This window comes from Lutjanus erythropterus, chromosome 9 (assembly GCF_056507025.1).
Source record: "Lutjanus erythropterus isolate fLutEry1 chromosome 9, fLutEry1.hap2, whole genome shotgun sequence".
In the NCBI taxonomy this organism is placed as follows: domain Eukaryota; kingdom Metazoa; phylum Chordata; class Actinopteri; order Lutjaniformes; family Lutjanidae; genus Lutjanus; species Lutjanus erythropterus.
This window is the reverse complement of record NC_139325.1, coordinates 38,525,531-38,552,258: the sequence shown is the minus strand read 5'-3', so window position 1 is coordinate 38,552,258 and position 26,728 is coordinate 38,525,531. Positions and strand designations below refer to the sequence as shown.

Genomic DNA, 26,728 nt, shown 5'->3' with positions numbered 1-26,728 from the left:
AAAACACTAACATCATGTCTAGTTTCATTCTGAACAAAATGATGCACCAAACATCGCTATGGCAACAGAAGCAGAATTATAAAATCAATACATTTCCTCCTCATTAAATGTGTTAAAAGATTATTCTTCTATACTGTGTTTGTACTCATCAGAGGTGGCAAAAGTACACACTTTCTTTGCTCAAGTACAAGTACAGATACTTGTGTTAAAAAGAGCCTCGTAAAAGTACAGATTCAACTTCTTTACTCAAGTAAAAGCAAAAAGTCGCCCTTTAAAAGATATTTCTAGAGGCTGCTTCTGCGCTAAGCTAACTGAACCTCATCTTTTCTCTGCCGTTGAGTCTCCTTCTCCGTCTTTTTTGTAATCTTACGTCCACAGTGTGTGATATGCACTGATGGATGCACCAAGGAAATGTATTTTCTTTGTGTTATTGTTTCATCCATTTAGGCTGATATCAGTCAAGATGTTGGGAAGGTGGTGCACAATGATGCAAAATAAAAACAATCAATTATTGTCCTCAAATGCATTAAAACTAAAGTAACAAGCCTGTTTTAGAAATGTAAGAAGTAGAAGGTACACATATTTGTGTTAAAATGTAGGGAGAAACAAATATAAGTCTTGTACTGTTTTTTCTTTTGACCACAGAGCTGTCGAAGAGCCTGACGCAAACATGGACACGTTGGTGTTTCCGAAAATGACTATCCATTCACAGAGTAGCCTGCATACCAGTACTGTAACACAATGAGACAAACTGACAATGCTTTTTATTATAAAAAAGGAATAAAATAATATATCACATTAGCCGAATTCACAAGAGGGGACAAATAATTAAGAATTTGTCGATGACAGCATTTGAGAAAGTTTGTTAAGTTTCCTTCCACTCAACAACTCCATTCCTCAAGGGAGTTTGGTGATTTGCGGCCACCTCAAATTACTCACATGCAGGTTTTGCTCTTCAGGACAAAGATTACCATAACTTAACTTAACTTTATCTTAAACTAAGTCTTCACCATAAAATGTAATAATTTATATCAATGGTGTTTTGTCCCCTTAAGAAAGATGAGTCCCCACAATGTGACAGACTACACACGAGTAATACACACGCACACACACACACACACACACACACACACACACACACACACACACACACACACACGGATGAGGGAGTATGAAGTGAATGGAGGTGTCAGGGCGTATGGCCACTCCGGCTATGTTCTCTACATGCTAAACAGGCTCCTTTCACCGACCGACTTCCTGTATCCTTCCTGAATCCTTGATGCTTTTATTTTGCCAGCTGAAGGAAAACGCTGGCATGGAGCCAGGAGACGTTTAGAGTGCACGCATAAGTGAGAAAGAAAGAGGGCGAGAGATGACGCCTGATATCACATTTTCAAGGAGACTTCGGTGCACTCAAAACCTCCGAGCGATTCAGCGCTCACACAAAGACGAGGTTTATGTAAGTCGGAGTTAGATGGAGGGAGGGCGGAGGGGGGAGGGTTGCATGAAGGAAGAAGGCGAGCGAGCGGGCGAGGATGTGCTGGTCACCATGGCAACCCAGCTGAGCGGCAAAACGGAGCAGATGCGGCGCTGACATGTCATTCCATCACACGCACGCATCCTCACTCAGCCGTCCACAGGGACACAGTCGAGCTTTAGCGACTACTTCCCATTTCTTTCTTTCTTCCTCTCCATTTCCCCCCCTCCTCCCTCCTCTTCCTCCTCCTCCTCCTCCCCCTCCTTCTCTCCCGCTGCTTGTCTTGTTGAAAATCTCTTTTCTTGTTCACTGGCTCTTTACCTCCCCATCTCTCCTCCCTCCTCTCGTCTCTCCTTCCTCCTCCTCCTCCTCCTCCTCCTCCTCCTCCCTCCTGCACTTTGCCGAGCACCTCCAGCTGAATCATGTATCTGCTTTCAGTTCCTGCAACTGCTTTTTTTTTTCTCTCTTTCTTTGACATGAGGAGGAAAGCACAGCAGTCCAAGGTGAACGTTCTGGTTCAGTTGTAATTGTAAAGAAATGAGAAAACGACTGAAGTGAGCTGTATTGCCTGTGTATCCAGAGCCTGATATATCTTATTTCTCTAAGCCATCACACTCTTTTTTGCCCAAAAAGTATTAACAACACTTAGGGGATGTGTCCAGTATATTTTTCAATTGTTTGCAATCACTTCTCCACTTATTTACAATATTCCCCTTCATATTCAACATTTTTTTCTGATTGCTGACAGTTGAAAAATGTTTTTACCCAGTTGTCCAATCACAGCAGAGGACAGGTGGAACATATACCATCAAGACCAACCACAAATCCTACATGTACAAGTGCTGACTAATGACAACAAGAGAAGAAAACTTAATACTGCAGGCCTCTGAGGATTCATATGGCTCCAAAGCACCCTGAAGCACTTCCAGCTGGCTGGACCTTAAGTACATATTGATGCTAAAACATTTGTAATTTTAGTTCAGGAATATTTTGAATGCAGGAGTATTTCTACCCAGTGGCACTGCCACTTTCACTTAGGTAAAAGGTCTGAGTACTTCTTCCACCACTACATCTGCTGATCGTTGGTAAAGCCCCTGCAGCCACGCTGGCGGCTCTGGTGCTTTGAGCTAAATGCTAACGTCAGCATGCCAAAAGATAATGCTATCATGCTGATGTGAAGCAGCTGTAATGGCGCATCCTGTTTACCTCAGATGTCGGAGGCTGGAGCTGGCAATGACATCACACCCAAATTTTGTGCTCAATAACGACACATTACGCTGTACTTTCTGCGTACAAATACCATAGCAACGTGTCCACAGAGAAAAGTTGGACATTACTCTGTAAGACTGATTTGATGCAGCTTTCACTTCTGTTGGTGTGTGGAGCAGCCATCTTGGATTTTGAGGTTTCTCCAACTTCCTTGTCACAAATCCCACTTCACTTGGCGTTGTACAGGGAACTCAGAAATTCCAATGTCCCAGTTCAGCTGGAATGCACTGTTATGTTTACAATCAGTGTGTTAGCATGCTATCGTTTGCTGCTTGAAGAATAGCTGAGGCTGACGAGAATGTCATTAGTTTTCAGAAATGCGATCATATGTCAAAGATTTGGACAAATTGAGATGTCGACCTGTTTGTGGCGTGAGGTGAAAGGTCAGGGGATCACCAACAGGATTCGTCCTCTGCGCACCCTGAATGTCTGCACAGTATTTCATCCCCCATTCATCTAAATAGCTGTTGTGATATTTCAGTCTGGACCAAAGTGATGTACAGACCAGACGGATCAACACCGCCATCCCCAGAGCAAAGCCTCCAGCGGGGCTCAGTGTGCATCAATAAACCACGACACTGCACTGGGTGACATGTTGATTACACACACTATTGTTAATACTGAGTCAGACTCTCATACACCGTCCCGCTGCTGTAAATAAATACTGATTAGAGCAGCTTCTCCTCAACCAAAGATGGTGCAGGACTTTGCTCTCCCTCCCTTAGTTGGAGTGCTTCTCAGCAGCCACTTGACATTGATTTGTCCCCAGTTAGTGGTCACACAAGCTGGTGAGTTTTGGTTTTTGGTGTATTTTCTTCATACGTTCACTCAAGTATTATCCCTAAGAACAAATTTTACAAAATGTTTCTGGAGACAGCCAAGCTGTTAAGGCTATAAGGTAACAAATGTGTGTTAATCTGCAGCTGAAAATAGTCCCCAACAAATCCTCTGTTTACTCCTGTTTGAGTTACGTTTGCTCTAAGCTCCAGTGCCAACAGACAGATGCAGGCCTTATCCATTAAGATTTTTTTTGGAATATAGTTTAAGATGCTGCCTGACACAAGAGGAAACAGTTCTTGGCTGAATTTCGAAGACAATCTCCAGGATTGGATTTCCTTCTCCAAAAGTGTCACGTCCAGGGCGGCTGCACAGAGCAGAAATCAAATTGGAAATGACTCTTCATCAGGGACAAAAAACTTCCACCGTCAAACTTCTTTGTAATGTTAAAAGCACCGATGCCTCTCTGGCTCTGAGATCTGTGTGGACTGGCTTCCTTCTCCCTTCCTCTATAAAACCTCCCACATGTCCCACAAGCCTTCCCTTTGTGTCCCACAGCAGAGTTTTTTTTCTCCCCAGCCCGTCATTATCTCCATCACCACGGCTCACCGCCGCCGCATTTAAAGCGGTGTCACAGCCCGGCAGAAATATCAGCAGAATTAGCATCGCGGAGGCCCGAGCCACATTACAAAGAGCTAACAAATCCTCTCAATATTTACCTGATTAGGCCGGCCCACTGGGGCAAGAGAGGGAGACGCAGACAGACAGAGAAAGAGAGAGAGAGAGACTAATTTAACTTTCAGAGGGTGACAATGGTGCAGATGGGGCTGTGCCCCCCTAATAAGACCCCCTGTTGGGTTTGATGAGGAGTAATAGAGGGTGAGAGGGGAGGAGACGAGGGCGGAGGTGAAAGGATGACTCGAGACAGACAGTCGGGCTAAAGGCCAGCAGATGAGACGCAGAGGAAGGTATTTTTGGAAACTGAAAATACTGAGATCAGCTCCAACCTGAAGTCATCAGTACTGCTGAAAAAATAAAATGCACCTTTTCTCAATTTAATACACTAATGGGCATTGTTATTTCAGTCGTAGTTATTCTGGTATGATCAGTAGTTTAGTGTAAAGTTTGACCTCATTTCCTTAAGAACACATCAAATAACATAAAAGACAGGTGGAGGGTATCAGTGATAGGCGTACTGGACCTTAACTATGTTACATAAGTCATGTGATGTTAAACAAATAGTTCATGTTGTGAAATGGCTGCAGTTTGGTTAGATTTAGGGTCTAAAACTACTTAGGTTAGGTTTAGGAAAAGACTGTGATTTGGGTTAAATTAAGTCGCATGACAGACGCGATGGAAGTTACACTTGTAATCTAACTTAATGTTATTCGGTGGTTTTAAAACTTTTTGTGCCCAAGGCACAGCAAAGAACAAGTCTAAATCTCAGGACACAAGCATATGAGCATATGTTTTAACAGAATTTTTTTTTTTTTTTTTTTTTTTTTTTTACAATTTACCTTTGCATTGGGAAATTAGCGCTTACAGAGCACTAATAGAGGAAATTAAAAAATCATGCATAACACATGCATGTATGGAAATCACAAAATTGCACAGCACACCAGTGTGCCACTGCACACCATTTGGGAATCACTTATATACATCAAGTAACTTAAAACTTTAAATAACTCAGTGTTGACTGTTCATTTCACATGGGTCTATCATGCAGACGTCCTGTGTTTGTTTGACCCAACGCGCCGTCTTGTGTGGACTTCGCTCTTTTTACTACATCACCCGACTTGGTCTTTTCCTCCTGTCATAATTACTACAGCCACTGGAGGTCACAGCCAAACAGAAGATGTAAATATGAGTCATAATAAGATGCTTATATGCACATTTTATTTGTGAGAATGAGCTAGTCCTTATAGCGTCCATGACATGGTATCAAATGTGAAAACAGCGTGAGCATGTGTGACAGGTGTTGCTCATAGTGATGAACCTTCAGAGAATCTGCAGCTCCCCTCAGCTGTTTGGCAGTTTTTGGCGAGTTTCAGCTCATTGATTAGCTGTCCAGCTAATGTTTTGTCCACTCTCACCGCTCTCGTTACATCATTTTGGACTACAGCAGGCAGCTGTTTTTAGAGAAAAAGCTCTAAAAAAACTCTGTTCACTACCTGCTCAGCATCAGCAGACAGCAGACAGACACAGTTACAGATTAGCTGCAGATTTAGCAGATAAAGAGCCAGATATTTCCCTCAGGAGTTGGGAGAGACCAAACAAATTGACCTTAAAGGGATAATTTGGATTATTTGAAGTGGAGTTGTATGACGAATCAATATTTAGTGTATTTCCTACAGGAGATTTGCAGCAGTTTTGGAGAAGCAGGAAACTTTAGCCAGCTTAAAAAAGGTCCACTTAAAAATAATTAATATCAGTTCAGTGTACACTATATTTAGAATATTTTAACCACCTTACCTTTTCTGACAGAAAGCCAAATATTGCTCTCTCTAAAGCAACCAGACTCCTTTTTAGTTAGTTTGAATTGACAACATAACATGTAAGATTGCCATATTAACTTAAAAGGTGATATCATGTAAACACCATGTGCATAAATTGTTTCTGCAGGTTTAAGTTTGAACCTGGAGTCAGTCGGTCAGCCAACTCTGGTGATTATACATCAGTGTAACAGTAGTGTGACAAATTGATCTACGGTCAAAGGTCCACTAACTTCTCTCTCTTGTTTTTGTTGGAGCAATCTTTATTAAAGTGTGGTTATACCTGTGCATGTAAGGAGTCAAAAGTACACAGAGGCAGTTCCACTACACAACGATAAACCTTCAGGCTTCAAAAACCAAATGCAACAAATATTAGGTTTCAATTCAGAGAAATAGCTGCCAAAAGGAATGATTATATCTTGTTCAAAATGTAACACAGAGACCTCAGAGCCCCTGGTAACTCACCAAAAGGCTTTCCAAGACAAGACCGTGAAATTTGAGCGAAATTTATTTCCTTTGTTTTGTTATTTTTAAACCGGCTTAAGAGCTATTCCTCTGACTATCAAATGGACAAACGTGATGGGAAACCGACCTTTATTTTTCAGTGTGTAACAAGAAAAAGCACGGATGTATTTCAGCAAGGTCCTGGGAAGGTTAGAGGATGAACAACCAAACAGAAGGCTGAACCTAAACGAGACGCGTCTGGACTGACAGCAGAGGGCACAGCAGGGTGTTTACTGAATATTTTAGCATAAATCCTCGATATTTTGCATTAAAACAACACTATTTTAAACCTTTCTTCCTTGAAGCAATGCCTATTTTCTTATGCAATAACTGCAGAGAGTTAAAAGAAAGGAAGAGGTGGATGTGATGACAAAAGGCCAGCAGAGGACAGGAGAGGGGGTACAGCTCGGTGCCTCTGGAAACTTTTCCTCTCATGACTGACTATAAAACATCAGATTTGAAACTGGCTCCGAGACAAAACCTCATTTGAGCGAAGTTTCTCATTAAGGCCTGGGGCTTTGGGAGGGGAAGGACAACCGCTGGTCAGGCTGAGGGCAGGATTAAAAACTAGATTTGATTTTAAAATGCTGACAGAGATGAGGAGGAGAGACTAAGGAATAGAGGGTTTGATCTCATCTGATTAGATGACTTTATTTGAAATTTAATGAAGGGAGATAAAAGTTATAGTTTTTTTTCTTTTTTTTTTAAGAAAAGTTGTCTGACTACAGAATGAGGGAGAGTAAATAAAAAGTAGCTGTGTGACTTCACCCACTACATTATTATTATTATTATTAGTGAGTTCACTACACTGTGAATTACTGCAGTATTTTGCGGTTGAACACAATGCTGTTGTTTGGATTTCATGTAGTTAATTCAAACATACAGTACATAAAACTGAGGGGAAGATTACGATTTTAGGAAGGATGAATTATGTTTCCATTCACTTTTCTCTAATCCTTTTTTTAGTTGTGAAATACTGGATCAATCTTCCCTCTTCGGTAGAACTGCTCACAACTCAACTTGACAAATGCAACCTGTTAATAAAGGCAGTAAAGGTCTGAAGCCAACTGAGTTGAGATCCACTGGTCAAGAATTTGATCAATCAAGTAAAATTTAATCAATCTGGTATCAAATGAAGATGTGAAATATACCAGATTATTTAATGAGTGTGATCTGCATGATATCTGATATTTAATCATACATGTTTAATATGCAGATATTTACATCTTTATATCAGAGCCAGACAGGTGTATCAGCCTTATATTGGCCAATCACAGCTAGTATATTTGTCTATATTGGTATATGTATATGTTGTCTTATGTGCACTAATATGAAGATTTCTTTAACAGAACATAATTCAGCTTTAGAGGCATAATGTTAGCCTTAAATGTGCTTATAATTTGCAACCCTATTTCAGACCATAATTGGTATTACAGGATTCTCCAAGATCTTAGTTTTGAGAATCTAAACTTTGCGAGTGCCTTCACAAAATATTTCTAAACGTTATTATAAGTGTTGTCAGCAACTGAGCCACAAGTCCTTCTCCACATTTATTCTATATATTGCGTGTTCTTGTGCTTCTTCTTCTTCACGTTTGGGTGAGCTAAAGAAAACTGCCAACTGTGGTGAACAATACACTTTTATTCTTCTAATATATTATATTTTTATGATATTGTAAAATCACTGGCTGCACTACATTGATTTAATGACAGTGAGCGATGACTGTGTGACTTTAATTTAATCGTCCTTTCTATTGTGTTATTTCTTCCCCTTTCTGGCTGCTACATTTGGGGTTGGTGAAGACAAACCATCCATCATCCATCACTGTAAAGTTTAGGTTTGTCTGAGCTCAGTTCCTGCTGTTGAGAAAAAGTTTTCACTGTCAATATGGGCTTCCTGTGGTCATATATATCAACAGTGTCCCTGACCAGTGTCTCTACGCTTCAAACTAAAGGCCCTTTTACACAATATGCTGAAGGTGAGAATTTATTCTGCCCGTCTGTATAAAAGTGATGGAGGCAGGATGCAGAGTGGTCACCTCCGATCCACAAACGGAGGCAGTAACAGAGCCATAAAACAGCTGAGCCAGCATCTGTTTAAAAGTAAAATAAATTAAGAACTTATTACACATAGGAATTGTAAGCAAAGAGACGAGTGGACACTTTTTACAGCACTGACACAGAGCTGCACGCACAAAGAAGACACACACGAGCAGGCAGCGGGAGACAAATCCCTCCTCATAGATCATCAAACAAGGAAGATAACTGCAGAAAAAGCGACTGCCCTTTTATCCAGGAACACATAAAAAGCTTCATGTTATAAATTCATGAAATTAACAGCCTTGTGTGTGATTAGAAAAGAGCAGATGAGCAGAATCACTTGTTGACTGGTGCGATGTTGCCTTATGTCGCGCCTCGATTTGCACGATGCCAGCACACTGGTGCCGCTTTATGCTGCTGCTGCTTGAGTGAGTTTAAAAAACACAAAGGCGGTGAGATGTGAGCTTTCACTGCAGCAGTAGCTACCTCTCTAGATATACAGATTCATAGATAGATAGATACTTTATTTTGAAAGTCAACCCAGACATTTTTTTTTTGCTAACTTGACTGCAGAGTCCTACATGTGCAAAGCTGATGCTAGAGGGAAACAAACAGCATCAGTATTCAGGGCGTTTTCACACCAGATACGATTGATTCGTACCGTGCCAGAGTACGATTGCCCCACCTCCTCCTCTCCCCTGCCAGTCAGCGTTCTCACTAGTAACGTTCTGCGGCCGAGCACACGTCCATGTACACAACACTGAAGGAGAGTATGCCCGCGTCATCAACTAGGTGAAATTTGTTCATGTCTTGGCCCCAAACAGTGAATTCCAGTTGCAAGATCTCAGATCTGGAGTTGACCTTCGTAATATGTGTTTTGTCAAGGATGATCCTCTCTCCGGCCTTCCTGCTTCTTCCTCTATGGCCTTTGCGTCTCTGATGAGATCGGCCCACTTCCATGTTTTGGTCCAGTTCCTTTCACACCTTAATGTGGACCGTGCCCGACTTGGACATGGGCCAATGAACACAGTGCGGGTCCCCATTGTGTGAAAGTCCCCTAAGTGTAGGGCCACTGACTAAGTGGCTGTATTTGACAAGTTGGGAATGAGAACGTGTTGGTTCATGATGACTGAACTAAATTATTTGGTCATTTTGATTTATTTTAATATAAGAAGACTGATTGTTTTCATTGTTTGTTGTTGTGCATTTGTACTCTGAGCAGAATACCATCACTCTGCTGCTACAGTCCATCTCTCACTCTCACTGTTTATGTCTGGCCGTGCTGCTGATTGAGAGCATGTGACACATTATGAAAAATAAAACCATTTATGAAGACTGGACACGTTCATGATGTTTGAAAGATCTGGCAACTCAGCAGCTGTGGTACAATCCAGGCCACCTCAGTCAGAAAACACCCACATCGTATTGTGTTATTTTAGGTCAGACGCTTTTTGTCTTTCATCAGCCATCCTCCTAGATTTCCCAGAGGCACCCGGTCCTCTGCAGCACAGGCAGAACAAACCAGCTTAAATAAAATATCACTACATCATCAGCTTCCATTATGCAGATGGAAACATTATAACATTATTAGCAACCACAGTGGGCAAAAAAAAAAAACAACCTTCCATTCAATCAGCCAGTGATGCTAAATCCCTCAATTTAAAAACTGAAAGGGGATTTGAAAACATGACGACATAATCGGTGTTCTCCAGTTGGCGTTAGAAGAATCTGACCGATTCAAAAAATGTTAATGATGTTTAGATTCTTTCAGACATTTTGCTGAGTGAATTTTTTCCAGGGTTTGGGCCAACTGGGAAGGCAAGAGGAGACAGAAGTTAATCAAGTGCTTCTGAACAGATGATCTTGTATTTCAGTACAAGCTCAGAAATTCAGAGTCTTGTGCAGAGTGAGTGTGGTGCCGCGTGACGGTTCCTGAAAGACGCTGCCTCGCACCATCAAAAAACATTATTTTCATATATCTGGTGAGCAAACAGCTATTTTAATACATTTCTATCTCTTACTTGTCAGATTTCTGCAAAAGCCCTTTGCTAAGTGCTAATCTGCACTCTGTCATACTGTATGTAAAGAGAGGCTGGTTAACGCTGTAAATGACTCACTCAGCATGGATCTCTGGATACGACTGTGACCAAAACTTATTTAAATGAACCCCTGCGTCCCTGGAGAGCGCTCACAATACCATAAACTGCAAACCAATTACCAGCGCGCAGATGTGGCCCTCGCTCGCAGTCACTATAACCATCAGCCAGGAATACAGTATATCAGCCTAAAAGAGGCTCATGTTGCCCTCAGGAAGCCCGACATATGGATTCATCTTGATCCCATTAATTATGCAAACTGGAGTGGATACTGACTGTTACCTCCAAGAATGCTATAAGCTGCTAAGGAAACTAAGCTTGTTTTATATATTTAAAGATACTTTCTCTCCTCTCTTTATTATTTTTCTTTTCATATTGATGGATCTACACATCAACTTATGCTTCAAACTGTGTCGATGCCCCAGTAGCATCATTTCTGGAGGTGCTGGTCTAGCGTTACGTCTTGTTGCGCCATCTAAGTCTGGTGACATAATAGAAAGAGCAAGAAAGACTTTTCACTCAGGAGATCATGTCCTGTGTCCTTCTTTTCTAAGACATTACATAACTTATGTAGGTTGTGTATTTTGAACTTAACAAACGTGCTCATTGAACCCAAACCATGATCATTTCCTAAACCTATCTATGCACTTTTTGTGACTTTATTTTGAAAGTCTAACTGGATGTTGCATATGTATTACTGCTATGTTGACCGTGGAGCCCTGCACATGCAAAACTGACACTAGAGGTACTGCCAGCATCATAATTTAAAGAATAGGGCCCCTGACCAAGTGCTAACATGGAACAATTTACTTACTGACTTATATCACTGACAATACAATTTATATATATTTACATGATAAATAAAGGTATTATTACCATTAAAACCCATTTCAACTCATCCAATACCCCACCCCCTGCTGTTATTATGAAATATGTCAGATGTGCCGAACACGTGTGCTGCTCATCAAAAATGTGTGTGGGAAATTTGAAATTTGAATTCAAAGAGCCAGGAGTGAGAATGTTTACTGTAATCACGCAACTGTTTTTTGAACTGATGTTTTGCAAAAAATAAAGTGCATATAACACAAGAAAATCGTACCATTTACTAATTGCAGACTATGCCAACAGACCAAAACATTAAGAGAGCAGAGGAAGTCAAGTCTAAAATGGAGGATCATAAAATAAAATGGAGGAAATCATATTAGCTGTGTCACAAGAATCCAAACAGCAGATTATTATAATTTAATTGGAGATTGTGATCTAATAAAGGCTTCTAGAGTCTGGATCTATTTTGTGACTATACTGTTTGTTTCAGCTCAGAAAAAAACCCAAAAAAACATCAGGACTCCACACGCTGTGCATATTGATAAGGCTGGTGCAGACAATTTCCTCTCTACGACTCTTTCAAAATAAGAGCATGAAACATGTAGGGGGAATTTGAGGCCAACAAAGAGACAAAGACAGAGACAGAGAGAGCTGAGCTGGTTCAATAGAGCCTGTAAGCTCCGCCCACATAAAGATCAACAAAAATATGATGATTGTGATGTGTGTGTGTGTGTGTGTGTGTGTACATTTATGTTTGTGTGTTTAGTGAACATATTAGTAACGGTTACCCTGCAGCAGCATGACCACTGCCAAAAACAATTTGTGTGTGTGCATGTGTGTGTCAACAATTGAATACGTCAGACTACCTTTAGCAAAAACAAACTGTGTGTGTGTGTGTGTGTGTGTGTGTGTGTGTGTGTGTGTTTGTGTCTTTTGTTCCGACCTTCTCAGCAGCCGTAAATCTCTTGTGGGTTTGACCTCTGGCCTGATTCCACGACCCCACGCTCTTTGACTTGGAAGTGATCCCTAATACACACATAATCCTGGGAGAGCGAGTGTGTGCGTGCGTGTGTGTGTGTTTTATTTGTGTGTATCTATGAGCTGAGTGTGTGAGAGTGTTGCCATGATATAGTCATGAAATCTAAAATGAATACAAACTGCTGTTGGTGCTCAAAACTTCACTTAATTACATCAAGCTGCAGGACACACACTCTCTCTCTCTCACACACACACACACACACACACACACTCACACTCACACACAACAGTAAATTCGACCTGGCTCGGCCGAGTCGTTTCCATACTGGCAAGCGTTATAAGGTTCTGACTCATTCTCTCTCTCCGTTTCTCCTCCACCTCCTCTCATTCTCTCTGTCCACCTCTCACTTCTCCTCTTTCTCTGTCTGTCTTTCATTTCCTGTTCATAGCTTCTCGCTCTTTTCTTCCCCATCACTCCTTTTTTTTAAGTTCCCTCGCCTTCTTTTTCTTTCAATATCTGACTTTTTCTGCCACAAACATTCAGAATATAAACACCCTCTCTTTTGTTTCCCTGACACACACACACACGCTCCTTGTTCCTTCCCCTCCCTCCGTTTTCTCATCTGTTTCTCCGAATATGGTCCTCAGTCCTACAGTGGAGGAAGCGATTTACGACGCAAACGCTGTCAGATCCCATAAGTCAGAGGGACCGGGGAGCCGGTGCTGGAGATGCAGCAGATAGCTTTGAAAAGGAGATCATATTGCAGGGTGTCTGTACAGACAGACTCGGGTTTAGAGTTAAAATGTCACCAAGTCATAAAGGTGTGGTTTGGTTTCACTTTATTGAAGTGAGTTTGACCACTGGAGTGTTTTTGCAGTCTGTGTTTTGGCCACAAAGACACTCTGGAGGTGACAATTTGAGACATTGTGTGTTTGACAGCTCAGATTTGAAACGTCCCAGGAGCTCCAGTGTTTTTCTCTTTCTCCCGTCCTGGTTGTGTCGGCTTACTTTTGCTCTGTACGTTCATGGTGTTACAGAACTCCTGCACTGCTAATCTGTGTCTCCTCTCATTACTAACTTGAGCAAAACATTTGGACATTTTTCCTGAAGCTGAGGGACTCTGCTGCATCAATGACATGACATGACTCAGGCAGAAATCATGTTCATGCATGAAGTTCTTTAAAAGTTTCATCCATGGTACGTTACCATCGGCTATCAGGAAACACATTGTTATCTTGAATATCTCGCTCACATATCCACAGTGAAAACACTCCTATGGCATTAGCTTCTGCTTTGGCATCATCCAAATCTGCAGTCAAAGGCTGTGAGGAGAAGGACTCGTCTTCCAGTCTGTTTCTGTCTTTCTCTGCATTCAACACATTTGGGTGATGCCATCGTATAGTGACGCATTTGAAGTCTTTCCACAGACTTCACTCGAACAGTCTCGGCATAGTAACCTTTGTCCTGTACAGTACATCTAAATGTCACAGGAAGAACCTCCTGTTCTTGTCTTTTATTTGTGTTTGCCGTTCAAATGGCAGAAACACTACATGCACTTGATTAACCTGCATGATTCGAATTACGGGGGAGCTTGGCTCCCCTGAACTGGACATGGACTCCCCTGAAAGTCTACTTTGGAATATGATGTTCCTGCAATAAATTACTAACAGAAAAAAATATGCTGTATGTCTGTATGTTATGTGTTTATTTGCTCAAATTTATGCTCACTAATTAACACAATGCTGTGCCACCGGGGCACAGAGCGCAGGAGATTGATGGACAGACAGACAACATGTCACCTACTCCAGTTCCCACTTGCTTTTCAAGATTGTAAATAAAACTTTTGGCCCTAAACCCTGGGTTATAACAATCCTCAAACAGAAGGTAAACAACAGGGAAGCAAAGGGATGATCAATGAAGAGAGTGTGTGAAGGAGAGAGATGCAAGCTGCAAAACAGCTGTTTCTATGATAGTTTATGTAAAGTCCTTCCGTGTAAAAGCAAATGTGAAGCAGAAAAACAATGTCTGTCTCCCTGCTGACTTTATGATTTCGTTTCTTGTTTTTTGCTCTGATTAATAAATGCATTCTTTGATTTTGAAACAGCAGCTTTAATATTTTTGTAATAGTAGTTTGTAGTAGTAATAGTAGAATGCTTTCCGCAGTAACCCTAAAACTGACCTTGCTTCAGCGTACTTCCATGCATGTGTAATTCAGACCCTGCTAACCTGGCCAACCTGCAGCAGCTACAGCACATCATGGGAAACCCAAGAGGAGACGAGGTTTGAAGAACAACTCAGTTATCTTCTCCTTCTCGGTAACACATATGAAGCAAAACCATCTGCTGCAATCAACGCTCTCATTGACTGAATGAATGTAAACACTGCGACTGCACAGGGGACTCCACCTGTCTCCAGTAATGAGACAAAGTGATTAAGTTACTTGGATGTAACTCCAGTTGTATTACAATGTGCGTAGCCCCAAGTAAGTGAAACAATATAAACACAGTTAATGTTAACAGGATATAATTAAGGCAAGACACGGACAGGACACATGTGGTACATCTGTCTTGCCAGGGGTGCCATAAATAAGAGACATTCAACAAATCAAAACCTTCATTGTCACCATGTACAGCGGGACTCCTGCCGTCCCCGTGCATCGGGCATTAAATCTGGCTTAAAGTGAAACACACACCAGATGTGTTATGCAGCGTTGCGCCATGTGACGTGCGACAATTATCATCAGAGGTTGTCGTGATACGGCATGTGATAAAACTGCTGCTTTTCTGGAGGGTTTTATGCGTTTTGAAACTATGAAATTGGACAGTTGTGTTGTTATTTGTTGCCTTTCATTCCTCCACAGAAGATACTATGGAACTGTCTCACCAGGCTGTGTAGTGCTCCCTGTGACTAATAAACTGATCTCAGTGAAGTTCCCTTTAAAGGAATAGTTTGGGGAAGCTGAGGAAAGCTTGTGGACAGGGTCAGCAACAAAAGGTATTTTAGCCACTTAGAAAAGGTCCACATAAAAAATATATATTCGTTTAAGTGTACAATATATTTAGAGTATTTTTGCCACTTTAGTGTGCTGTCAGACATCTTTTTCTGACAGGAAACTGCTGTTAAATAAGCCAAATATCACTCTCTCCAAACCAACCAAACTCCATTGGCAAAATCAGTCATTTTAGCTCTCAGAATACATGAGTTGCTGCCTTGATATTTTAATTTGTTTGTGTTATTGTGTGACTTTAGTGTTTTAAAATGATGGTTCAGAACCACAAAAATCATATGACAACACAGACAAACTAACAGACTGAGGCAGTGGTAGACCAACAACTCCTGCATTCTGTGTGCTAAAATGACTGATTTTACCTGTGGAGTCTTTGGAGCGAGTGATATTTGGCTTATATTTTGTCAGTTTCCTGTCAGAAAAGGCTGCCTCAAAGCAAAAGTAAAACAGTAAAAATACTGTAAATAGAGTGTAATTGTTTTTGAGTATTTAATTAGAATGTTCATTTGTCATGTAAATGCAATAAAATCAAATTAAATCAGTCAAAAGTTCAAATATTGTTTATCATGTCATTGTTTGCCATTTATTATAAAAATACCAATTCAAGCAGCAGTTTAAATACCACTGCTGTTTAAAAATTATTGTTTTAATCCAAATATGAGGCAGAAAATGAAATGACTTGATTCTTAAACTCGCCAGCAGCTGTAGAAAGACTCTAGGCGGGTAATCAGTTACATGTAATCAGTTACATTGAGACAGGTGAGCATCCCGGGTACATATTTTTGCCTCTTAGAAAGAGATACGACAGGTTGGACTGAGGTCGGTCAACAGCGCTTCAAAGGGTCACGGGTTTTACTGCGGAGGGCTGAAGGTCCCGACATTCATCCTGCTGTAATTGAATCAGCCTGATGTATGAAGCCGCTCCAGTTCAGCTGCACACACCAACACACGCACACACAAATACACACTGGGTGGGCACACACAAGAACTCACAGTCGCATAAACACAAACTCAGTCACGTGTAATCAGACCCACAATCATGCCTAAACACACACACACACACACACACACATACAGAGGAACATATTGGTCCTCATCTGTGCCAGCGCTCCATTGACCCATATCGCTCTTTTGCCCAGCAGTCAAACGCCTCTCAGTCTCTGTGCAGCCCCTCATCTGACTCACTCTCAGGAGGTTCATCACTGCTACTATCTGCTGACTGAGGCCCAAAATCTGCCCTAAATATCTGGATCATGTCGTCCGCTTAGCAAGAGTTTTTTTTTTTTTTTTTTTTTTTTCAGCAGCGCTGTGTGAGCATTGCTCCATTTCCCTCTCAGTCAATAACATGTGTAATCTGTTGATTTGATACGGAACTATGGTGATTTTTTTAATCATGTTCCTCCTCAGTCACCGGTACAGCAATCTTAAATATTTATAACAATCATTTTCCAAAATAAAAATAGTCAGTCATAACCTTAGCATGTGCAAAAAAGGCATGTTGTTTGAATTATGTATGTACAATAAAATCAAAATAATGAAATAACAAAAGTAACCATGTAATACTGTGAGAGATATTGTCTCTGTGCAATATAATTTTTTACATTACATTTAATGTTATGTTAATACACTGTGCAATATTACTTTCCATATTACTTGCCATTACTACTTTTTCTATTCACCTAGTTTTGTACTTAACTTACTACTCTATTGTAATTCTATTAGGCACTGTTTCTTTGCATTTACTCCTTATACAAGTAGATTTTATGTCTATATTTCACTCATTTGATGCTCTATTGTTGTTATACTGTAATTTTGGAGCAATCTGGCACAAGAATTTCCCTCAGGATTAATAAAGTCTTATCTCATCACAGTCTGGTGGGTACTGAGACATTTGTTTTATTGCGATTTCTGACATATTGTTTAAAATAAAATTACTACACTGAAGTAAGTATCACCATCCAAAGAGTTGATAATTTGACAACCAACCATCTTTCTCCAGAATCGCTTACTGCACCTTTAAGTTCAAACTCTTTTAACGGTTGATATCAAATAACAATCGGCAAATATTCTCCCATTTTGATTCAAACGATGCGACACGCTCTTTGTCACTGATGGGGTGAAAGGTCGGGGAGGATCATGGTCTGCTCCATACAGCCCTCAGATGGGGGAGGCCACAGGGTCGAAAGGGACGCGGAGGTCAAGGACATGAGGATCTCATGTTTTTTGAAGAAATAAATCCGGGCTGTCTGGATCTTTTTCTGAGACGTTCAGCATCTCTTTGTTTTAGTTTGGACTGAGATGAGTCTGGTATTTATGTGTGTATGTGTGTATGTGTGTGTGTGTGTGTGTGTGTGTGTGTGTGTGTGTGTGTGTGTGTGTAGCTGTTGGCAGAGTGATACTCTCTCCATCAGCTCCAGTCAGGAGGCTGATCGCCACTGTGCATACATTTACATATTAATCTGTGCAGCTGCTCACTAATTGGAAGCCCCTCCTCGCTGATTGGTTGGTCCGTTCATTCCATGATGAAGCGGAAATGTATGTAAAAATCTCTACAACTGTGAAACGTGAAGCTTATGTGATTGAAACACGGACAGAAAAGATCAGCCTCAGATCTGACACTGTTAGATCTCACCGGTCTGACTCTGTTCCAGGTGTTTTTTATGATAGAGTTGCTGTTAAAACGTGCATTTTCCCTCAACCAAGGCTCCAGCGGGTGTATAAATTGATCTTTATGCCTCTTATATGATGGATTTCTTCCAGTACGGATGTTGACCATCAGTACAAAATGGCGGCTGTATGAAGAACTCTTTTCTGCTTCTTTTGTTCTCAGGGACTGACACCTAGACCTTACATTTGGAGCTGATGTTTCAGGCATTTACTACCACACTAACACCTCATTGTAATGCTAATAAAAGTATCTCAGTGTGACGTTACATCATCTACATTTAGAGGCAATTATGAAGGAGTAAGAAAGTCTAAACAGCATAATGGATCTGACACTAATAGCAGTTTGTACAGGCCTTAACCAGCATTTAAAACCAGTGAATGTTATTGCTTTCTATGGATTTGTTTACAGGATGAAGCTTCAAGGGTACAGGTTTGTATATGGACAGTAGGGACATGGTCCAATATTTTGGAAGGGCAGAATGTTTCTACTAACAGTTGAGTGAACTTGTTCGCATCTTTTGGACGAACAGCACTGCAGTTGTTTCAGGACCATGGACACTGAGAGGAAGAGAGAGCTGCAAGCCGCAAACTGGTGTTCCTGCGTGCCTCCCCTCGACCTGATTCAATGTTTTCTTTGATTTTGAAGCAGCTTCGATTTTGAAGCTGAAGCACCTTATTGCTTATGTCCATGTGTCTTTCTCACCACACAAGTGCCTTTCAGCCTGAGAAACAACACTTTATGGACACACATCCTTATACTGTTATTTAGCCTCTCTGAGGCTATTTAATGGTTAAATCAATGAATTTCATTTTATGAAACAAATTGCCCCCCAGGCAAGCCCTCATGACAGCTCTGACCTTTGCAGGAATGAAGAGCTGAAGAGTCCAACATGGAGGAAACTTATTAGCTCTGTTGTATCATCCACTTTTATTTAGCCTCTAAGTGTATAAACTGCTCTGCAAAAGAGGAACGATTTGCAGAGGGTTATGAGACAGGAGTTGATGTCACAAATATGCATTTTTGCCAAACAGTGTAAACTCATTGTCATGTTAGCAACGGGTGACAATTGACAGCTTGCTAGCTAGCTTGTGAGCATGCCAGGAGGAAGCAAACGGCACGTTACAGAGAAAAAAATAAAGAAGGTTGCAGAACCATTGTGACTGACAAGTGTGAGTATGTTCACAGCTTGGTAGCATGTTAGCAGTTAGCTATCTAATTACAACCAAGCCTGTGAGTAGAGGGAACTGCAGAGGGAAATGGAGGATTAGGGAGAAGAATATATTTCAAGTGGAAACAAAGGTAAATGAATCCTTGTTGTCTAAAGGCTGACAGGAAGTGATACTTAGTGTAGATTGTAAATGCAGATTTACTATTGATCCCATATATTCCATTCAAACAGCATCTCAGCACCATCAGTTGCACAATAATACAGTATTAGAAATCAGAAAAGCTATCGGACAAAGCACACATCGCCCTTCCCCCATCTGCAGCAGCTCTAATCCTGAGCCTGGCGTGCTTATGCAGTGTTTTTTTTTTAAACTCAAGTGTAGCTTTTCTCATCACAGATGAGGACGTTTTGATCCGCAGATGCGCTGTTGACTTTCAGATGCATTCGCGGAGGACTCATATTGAGCTGGAACTACTCTGTGGCTTACACCATATTTTCATAAATGATTCTCTTAATCCGTTTGGCTTTTGACCCCCACCTAGATTCAGCACCACATCAACCCGTATTGGATGGAGTATTGAGGAGAGTCACTGCTGCAGTTCACATTAATGCCTGGAAAGCAGGTCATATAGTGACGAGAGTGTTCATCGATATGCAGGGGGGGCAGGAGAGCAGGGGGAAAAATATGAAAATAATATCAATATACACCTCAGTGTTTGTGTATGAGTCAGTGTTGGAGTTTGTCTTTGTTTACAAAACCTTGCTTTTCACTTTCTGTGTGTTTGTGTGTGTGTTCATGTATTAGCTCATACTATGTGTGTTTCACTCTGAGTGTGCAGTTTGCATGACAAAGTAAAACCAAATCTGACCATACAGCCTGGCAGAAGACGGGACATTTCCTCATAAAAGTCTCTTGTTAAAAATAACAATAATGCGCTGGTTTATATTCTGCCCTGAGCTGTTCCACATGTTCCTGACCAGCAGAGCAGAACGCTAAATCTAGAGTTTCATGGAACATTTTATTTTACATACTGGTGTCCGATTGTTCGCTCTGTTGAATCCACTGTGGATGCTGCAGAATATATTTTTATTGTTTACACATGCAAATAAGAACCACCCTGATGAAGCCTGATGCAGCTGCAACACTTTTTTTAAAGCGCTGTCAGATTGCTGTACTAATCTTGTACTTGCTGGCCTAATCAATTCAAGTCAATCAAAAGAAAATTAATTACTGACTATTTTTATGATCAGTTTATTGTTTCAGTCACTTTTCTGGTTCAAGTTTCCTAAATGCAAGTCTACGCCACTTTTCTTTGTCATTTATGATCATAAATTTAGAGTGTTGTTTGTTTGAACAAAAATAGCTATTTGAAGATGACACTTTGGGTTCCTGAAACCTGTAAGTCGCATTTTTCACTTTTATTGGAGCATTTTATATAGATTAAATGATCAATTAATCAATCAATTAATTGCGAAAACAATCAGAACATTAATTGATCATGCAAATAAGTTAGTTGCTGTCCTAGTAAGCAGTACTGTAGAACACACCACACATATCTGTGGAACATATAAGAAGATATACTGGGGAAGCTGCACGATAAATACACTGAATTGGTCATTAGAATTGCTGTCAACACTGTAACCATCAATGTACAGATAGCATTGACCAGTTTATCTTTGATACAGACAAAATTGTCTAAATTTGATCATCACAAGGCAAACTTTTAAGTTATGTGGAGTGCCCTTTTATAAGATTTGTCTACATTTAACAAATCCTGCAAGTCCTGCTATCAGTGGGAAAATTAAGTTGTGATGATTGCAGAAGCAAAGGGTGCAAACTTTGTTGACTTGCACATTAAAGCCTGTGGTTGTTTTGTGAATGCATTGTGCAGTTTATGGTTTTGTCCCTGAGTGAATGTGTTTATGCTGCATCGTACCTGCAGAAGACTCCCATGCCCTCCAGCAGGTAACACTGTCCCCCGTTGAAGCAGTAGTTGGGCTGCATGTCGCAGGGCGAGCGGCAGCTTCCGTTCACCATCTGGTAGCCCACACGGCATCCACCCATCCCGTCTGACCCGTCCACCGGCGAGGACGCAGGAGGAGCCACCACAGGGACGTTTGGTACCGGAGCTCCTGCGCCAGGAAGTGCCCCCCCGGGGACGAAGGAGCCGGAGCCTGGGGCCCGGGGCCTGGAGCGAGCCGGAGACCCAGCGGAGAGCCGGAGGTCCTCGTCGGTCTCATAAGCGTCGGTCGTGGTGCTGTAGGTGTACTCATCAGCAGTGGGGGACACGCCATCCTCGTAGGGGGTGAGGTAGTCGTAGTTGTCCGGCATTGCCCAGGAGGTCGGGTCGCCGCCCTGCAGCTCATGGGCCAGTGACGAAGGAGAGGGCGGGGCCAGGTCAAGGCTGCGCCCACGAGAGGAAGGATCAAAGAAGTCCACATGGAGGACGTCGGGGTTAGAAGGATTGCTAGAGGCTGAGGGCGGAGAAGTGGTGGTGAAAAGGCGATCCAGGTCGAACACGGCTGTGTCCTTGGCGTGAATCCAAGGTGGGTCGGTGTGCGGCAGACGCTCCTCCTCCTCATCCTCCTCCTCCTCACCTTCCATGACTTCTGGTCCACGCGGGTTGCTAGGCAGCAGGTGCTCCGTCTCGGCCGAATCAGGGCTAAGCTGGGGCGGTGCTACCACGCCCACTTCCTCCACCGCAGGAACCACCGATTCCCCGAACATGCCGCTGCTCTGCTCATCCTCCTCGCCGGCGCGGGGGATCCGGCCCGCTCTCGGGGTCACAGTGCTTACGGTGTCAGGACTGGCTGAGATGCTGACCTCGTTGACCTTGACAGGCACCTCGTCCTCGTTAAGCAGGGCGGTGACATTGGCCGCGCTGTCCGGCTCAGTGGCGTTGGTCCCAACTACATTTCCTACAAAAACACACACAAAAAAGATTTGTTAGTACAAATATAACAACTGAAAAATAGTTTGTTTTAAAGCTTTCAAAGGAAAACGATGGAAATGAAAGCCCTCACTTTGACCTGAATAAAGGCAACAAAAAAAAAGAAAAAGAAAAAGTTTTTTTTCCTCTCACATGGAGAAAGAAGCAGAGAAACTAAGTGGTGAGTGAACTTCAGCAAATGTAATGAGGTGAAAATGGTTTCACTCAGAAAACCGACCACAGTTTGTATTGATCAGTTCAGGAAAAACTTCTGGCTCTTAAATGGGCCAGTTACTGAAGTGCAGGGCTCGTTATGGAGACATCTACAGCTGAGAAGCAGAAATACCCTTGAAAGTGTATAAAATATCCATGAAAAATAAAAATAAAAAAAACTGAGAGGAGCTTTGTGCATTTTATTCTGGTGAATGGAATTACTGTATTTCCTCAATTGGGCACCATATTTAAAATGCTGCAACACCATCCATCAAAACAATAATATTAATGGTTTCTTACTCGTATTTGTGGGACAGTTGGTGCTGCAATGCAGTTTTTAAAACCTTTTAATTGTTTCCAACCATTTTGTAAAAATATGTTTGGGGATTTTACGCCTTTAATTTTGCAGGGCAGCTGAAGATATGACAGGAAAGGATGAAAGAGAGTCGAGAGGAATGACATGCAGCAAAGAGCCAAAGGCAGGAGTCGAACCTACAGCTGCTGCAGAGGAATCAGAGCTTTAGTGCACAGGGCGAACACTATCGACCAAGCAACCTGGCCACAATGAAACCTAAGAGAATCTCCTAAAATGTTTTTCTATTTCAGCTGATATCTTAGTTTTAACAAGACTTAACTAAAAAAGCAGTTTTGTGTTTGTGTGTGTGGTATTTATCCAGTTTGGGGAAATTCCACGATCTCTAGAAAGCAATAATGTTGGCTGCTGACCCAACAGGGACTTGTCATTACTAAGGCTTGCTGAAGTAGTAAAATGGTTTTCATTACATAAAAAGCATCATGAAACCGATTGTTTTCCAGTATCCACTTAGTCAGACCCAATGTGTTTCCAGGGAACACTGCCAAAAAGTTTGTTTTTTATTTTGAAAGCAAATCGCCCGACAGTATAAATAGATTCTGATCATATCTTTTTATATATTTATAAATATATATTTATATTATATTTATTTTGTTGGTGAGGGTTGATGCTTACCGACCTTCGCCAAGTACCCACGGATGTACAGACAACTAACCCTGGATTATTTTGATACTGAAGAAAACGTGAAGAGTCTCAGGAAAATTCTGGACTTATAAGGAAAATCTATTTTCTATGATTTCTAGAAGATTTATGGACATCAAACTGAAGAGCAGCTTCTTCCCTCAGGCTGCCCAATTCATCCTCAGCACTCAACCTTACTAATTAATTTGTTCTATCAATTAGTCAAAGAGGGAACTACAACTAAATCTCATTCTACAACCTTGTTAAATGATAAATGAATAACCTTGGATTCTCGTATGATGATATCCTTGGAAGATGCAAGTCACACCGAATAAAAAAAATCTGTGCGATGAATAAAACTGCTCAGAAAACACAAGTACAGCTTAAACTGTAGAAAAAATGTTCCTCTGTGCAGCCAGGAGGAGACAAAAATGCTGATCCCACACAAAGCAGCATGACATCAGAAGATGCAGAAACCATTACTATGAAAAATTCAACAACCGACGGGTTGAAAATAAACTGGTCGGGAACTGAGAGGTGGAAAGAGCATCCCTCAGTTCCAGAAGTAAAAACATTTAAATTCATCTCAATGAAATGTTTATTCACCGCCAACGGGAGCTAAAAATATGATTTCCAGGAATATTAGCAAATATTAGCAGAGAATAACTGCACTGGGCTGTTGGATGCAACATCTGCTGTTGTTTGTATGTGAACTGTAAATACAAACATACACATACAATCACCAACTGGCTCGATTCACTCTTTCCAAAGACATTTTCCAGCCTTGCTCGGCAGCAGTTGTCCACCACCACACAATGACATCACAACAAGCTCAAGCTTTCTGCATCATGCCATGGATAAAAAATAAAAGGGGGGGGGTCGAGAAGTCTGGAGCTGACCCCGACAGGTGAAACTAATTAAAACGAGACGCGATTGGCTGTATACTTATCCTCCGGTCGATTACTTCATCCGAGGGTGGCTCGTTGAGTCATGCAGAAAGCTGCTTTTACGGCCGTTCTCCCTTTGGATTAAAGGAATAATTCACTAATGTACTTGGAATGGCGAGGAGCTGGGATTACGGATTATGGGGTCGGAGAGGGATTTGGGAGACTTTGGGGGGGTTCCCTGCAGGGTGGGGTGGGGTGATGATCTTGAGGGGACCCAGACAAGACAGTGTCTCGACAATTGTACTGTAAGAAAGCTGTAAATACGTGGGGACGACACGGAAGAGACTGTTCATCCCTAATCATTGTATGTGTATTGTATGTGTCTTTGAGGCAGTTTAGCAGCCTTTAATTTTACTGTAGGTGGGTTTCTTCTGCTTCTTCTTGCAAACCCTCAGGGGTTTCTTTTCTTTTCCCATCAGTTTTATTTTTTCTCTTGCTCAAATAAAGAACAAAATTTCTTCTTATTGTTAACTCCTACCTATAAATCCATTCTTGGATGTACAGTGAAGGCTATAAAACCACTGTTATATTGTGTTGATCATGTACCTTTTGGTCAGTCAAGGTAAGGGTGTGAGGGTTCTTTGTTGTTGACGAGAAGGAAAAATATTTCTTTGACCATGCACTGCAGGACTTGAATCTGTCCTTCAATAAAACTTAACTTGAAAAAGCAAATGTTGAACTGGATTCTGACTTTGATTTGAAGCCAGTGTACAGAGGGATTGGTGTTACATGAGACCTTGTGGAGGACTTGGTCAGAAGCTTGGCAGCAGCATTTTGGGCTACTTGTCCACAGTTGAAGGATGTCTTGCTCAGACAGATGAAAGGGGAGTTGCAGACATCAAGATGGAAAGAAAATAACCACATGTTTAATAATCTCTGCTTCTCAGCTATGGACAAAATGAGCCTGAGTTTTGCGATGTTTCTCAGCTGGTAGAAATAAGAGCGATTCAAACAGTCTACGTGCTGCTCAAGACTCAAAGCCTGGCTCATAAGGAGGGTAGATTTAACAGAAGAGGATATTAGAAAATGTAGGAAATTATCAGCCATTCAATCCTCCTAGAGTTGAGGCACTAGAGCAGCTAGTTTTGAAACATTTTGAGGCTTAAATTAAACATTAAATTGAATATCGTCTGCATAACAGTGGTAGGAGATACCTAGAAATACCTATTACCTGCTTGAGAGGAAGCAAGCACAATGCAAACAGCATCAACCCAGGACAAGATAGCACAAGACAGTTTATCTCCATCTGCATTTTTCAGCAATGAATAGATCCACTGTTGTTTTTTGTAGCTCCATCCCAGTTGGCCGGGCCAGCAGCCACCTGTTGCGTAGCCGCAAGGGTGCTGATAGTCAAGCAGCAGGTCATGGTGGCTCTGTGGTAAACTTTCAAAAATTCATCTTTTCACAGCTTGACAGAAACACTACATAACTGTCTCCATTTGGATTCAGCAGCTACAAGCTGAGTGAAATATGTTGATGTGGAAAACTTGTACTTCAGTCTTCACTTGGATGAATAAAAGAATAAACTCGATGAGCCTCGGCTGCCCTCACTTTAATATACGAGTTTAATACAAGACAAATGAAACACAGAGAAGATTCTGGTGCAGCATGAACACATGGGCGCAGCTTAGCTTTATAATATCTCGTGTCATCACAGCACCAGACAGGCAGCAGACGATGTGTGAGAGGGTGTGTGTTTGTGTGCGCGCGCTTGTGTGTGTGTGTGTGTGTGTGTGTGTGTGTGTGTGTGTGTGTGTTACTCAGGAACATCAACAAGGTCGACAGCTTATCGTTACCTCCAGGCACCCTGAAGCCTCCTCACATAAGTCACGCCAAGAACAGTGAGGGTCTCTCAGGCCAACTAACCAAGTCAACGCACAAATCAAAGGCTCACATTCAAAAATAACTCCTGCCAACCATTACAGAAGATTTTGCCGTGTCCGGGTCGCAGTGGCATGTAGCTCCCAGCCGATAACCGTGCACAGACTGTGAGCTCGGGACTCTTTGAATCATCCGACTCTCTCCTCTGCTCTCTGTCTGTGAGAGCTGCAGCGAGAGTTACACATACCTACACACAAACACAAACACAGAGCAGACTGAGGATCGCTTTGGCTGCATTCACACAAAAACGTATTTGTGCTTTAGGACATAACCGTTGTGAAACAATCAGAAGATAAACTTAAATGTATTCAAGAACCAAATCATCACGATAACCCTTAAGCCAGAGATATTCTTGCTAGTTAACCATGCGCTTGCGTAGCGTAAATTTCTGAGGACGCGCACAATCATCGCTCCAAATGGACGCAGGATATGCGAGGCAGCCATGAAACACAGGGATGCATA

The 26,728-nt window shown here is 41.7% G+C and overlaps 1 protein-coding gene across 10 annotated transcripts in view; it reads right to left on the bottom strand.

Annotated features, from left to right (window-relative positions):
* Positions 1-26,728, bottom strand: part of cspg5a (chondroitin sulfate proteoglycan 5a) — an 83,519-nt gene that overhangs the window by 25,421 nt on the left and 31,370 nt on the right. For all 10 annotated transcript variants that reach the window (XM_084727547.1, XM_084727549.1, XM_084727550.1 and 7 more), the window contains exon 2: positions 21,239-22,220. In XM_084727547.1, the coding sequence (XP_084583673.1) occupies positions 21,239-22,220 (982 nt within the window). The remainder of the gene's footprint in view (positions 1-21,238; positions 22,221-26,728) is intronic.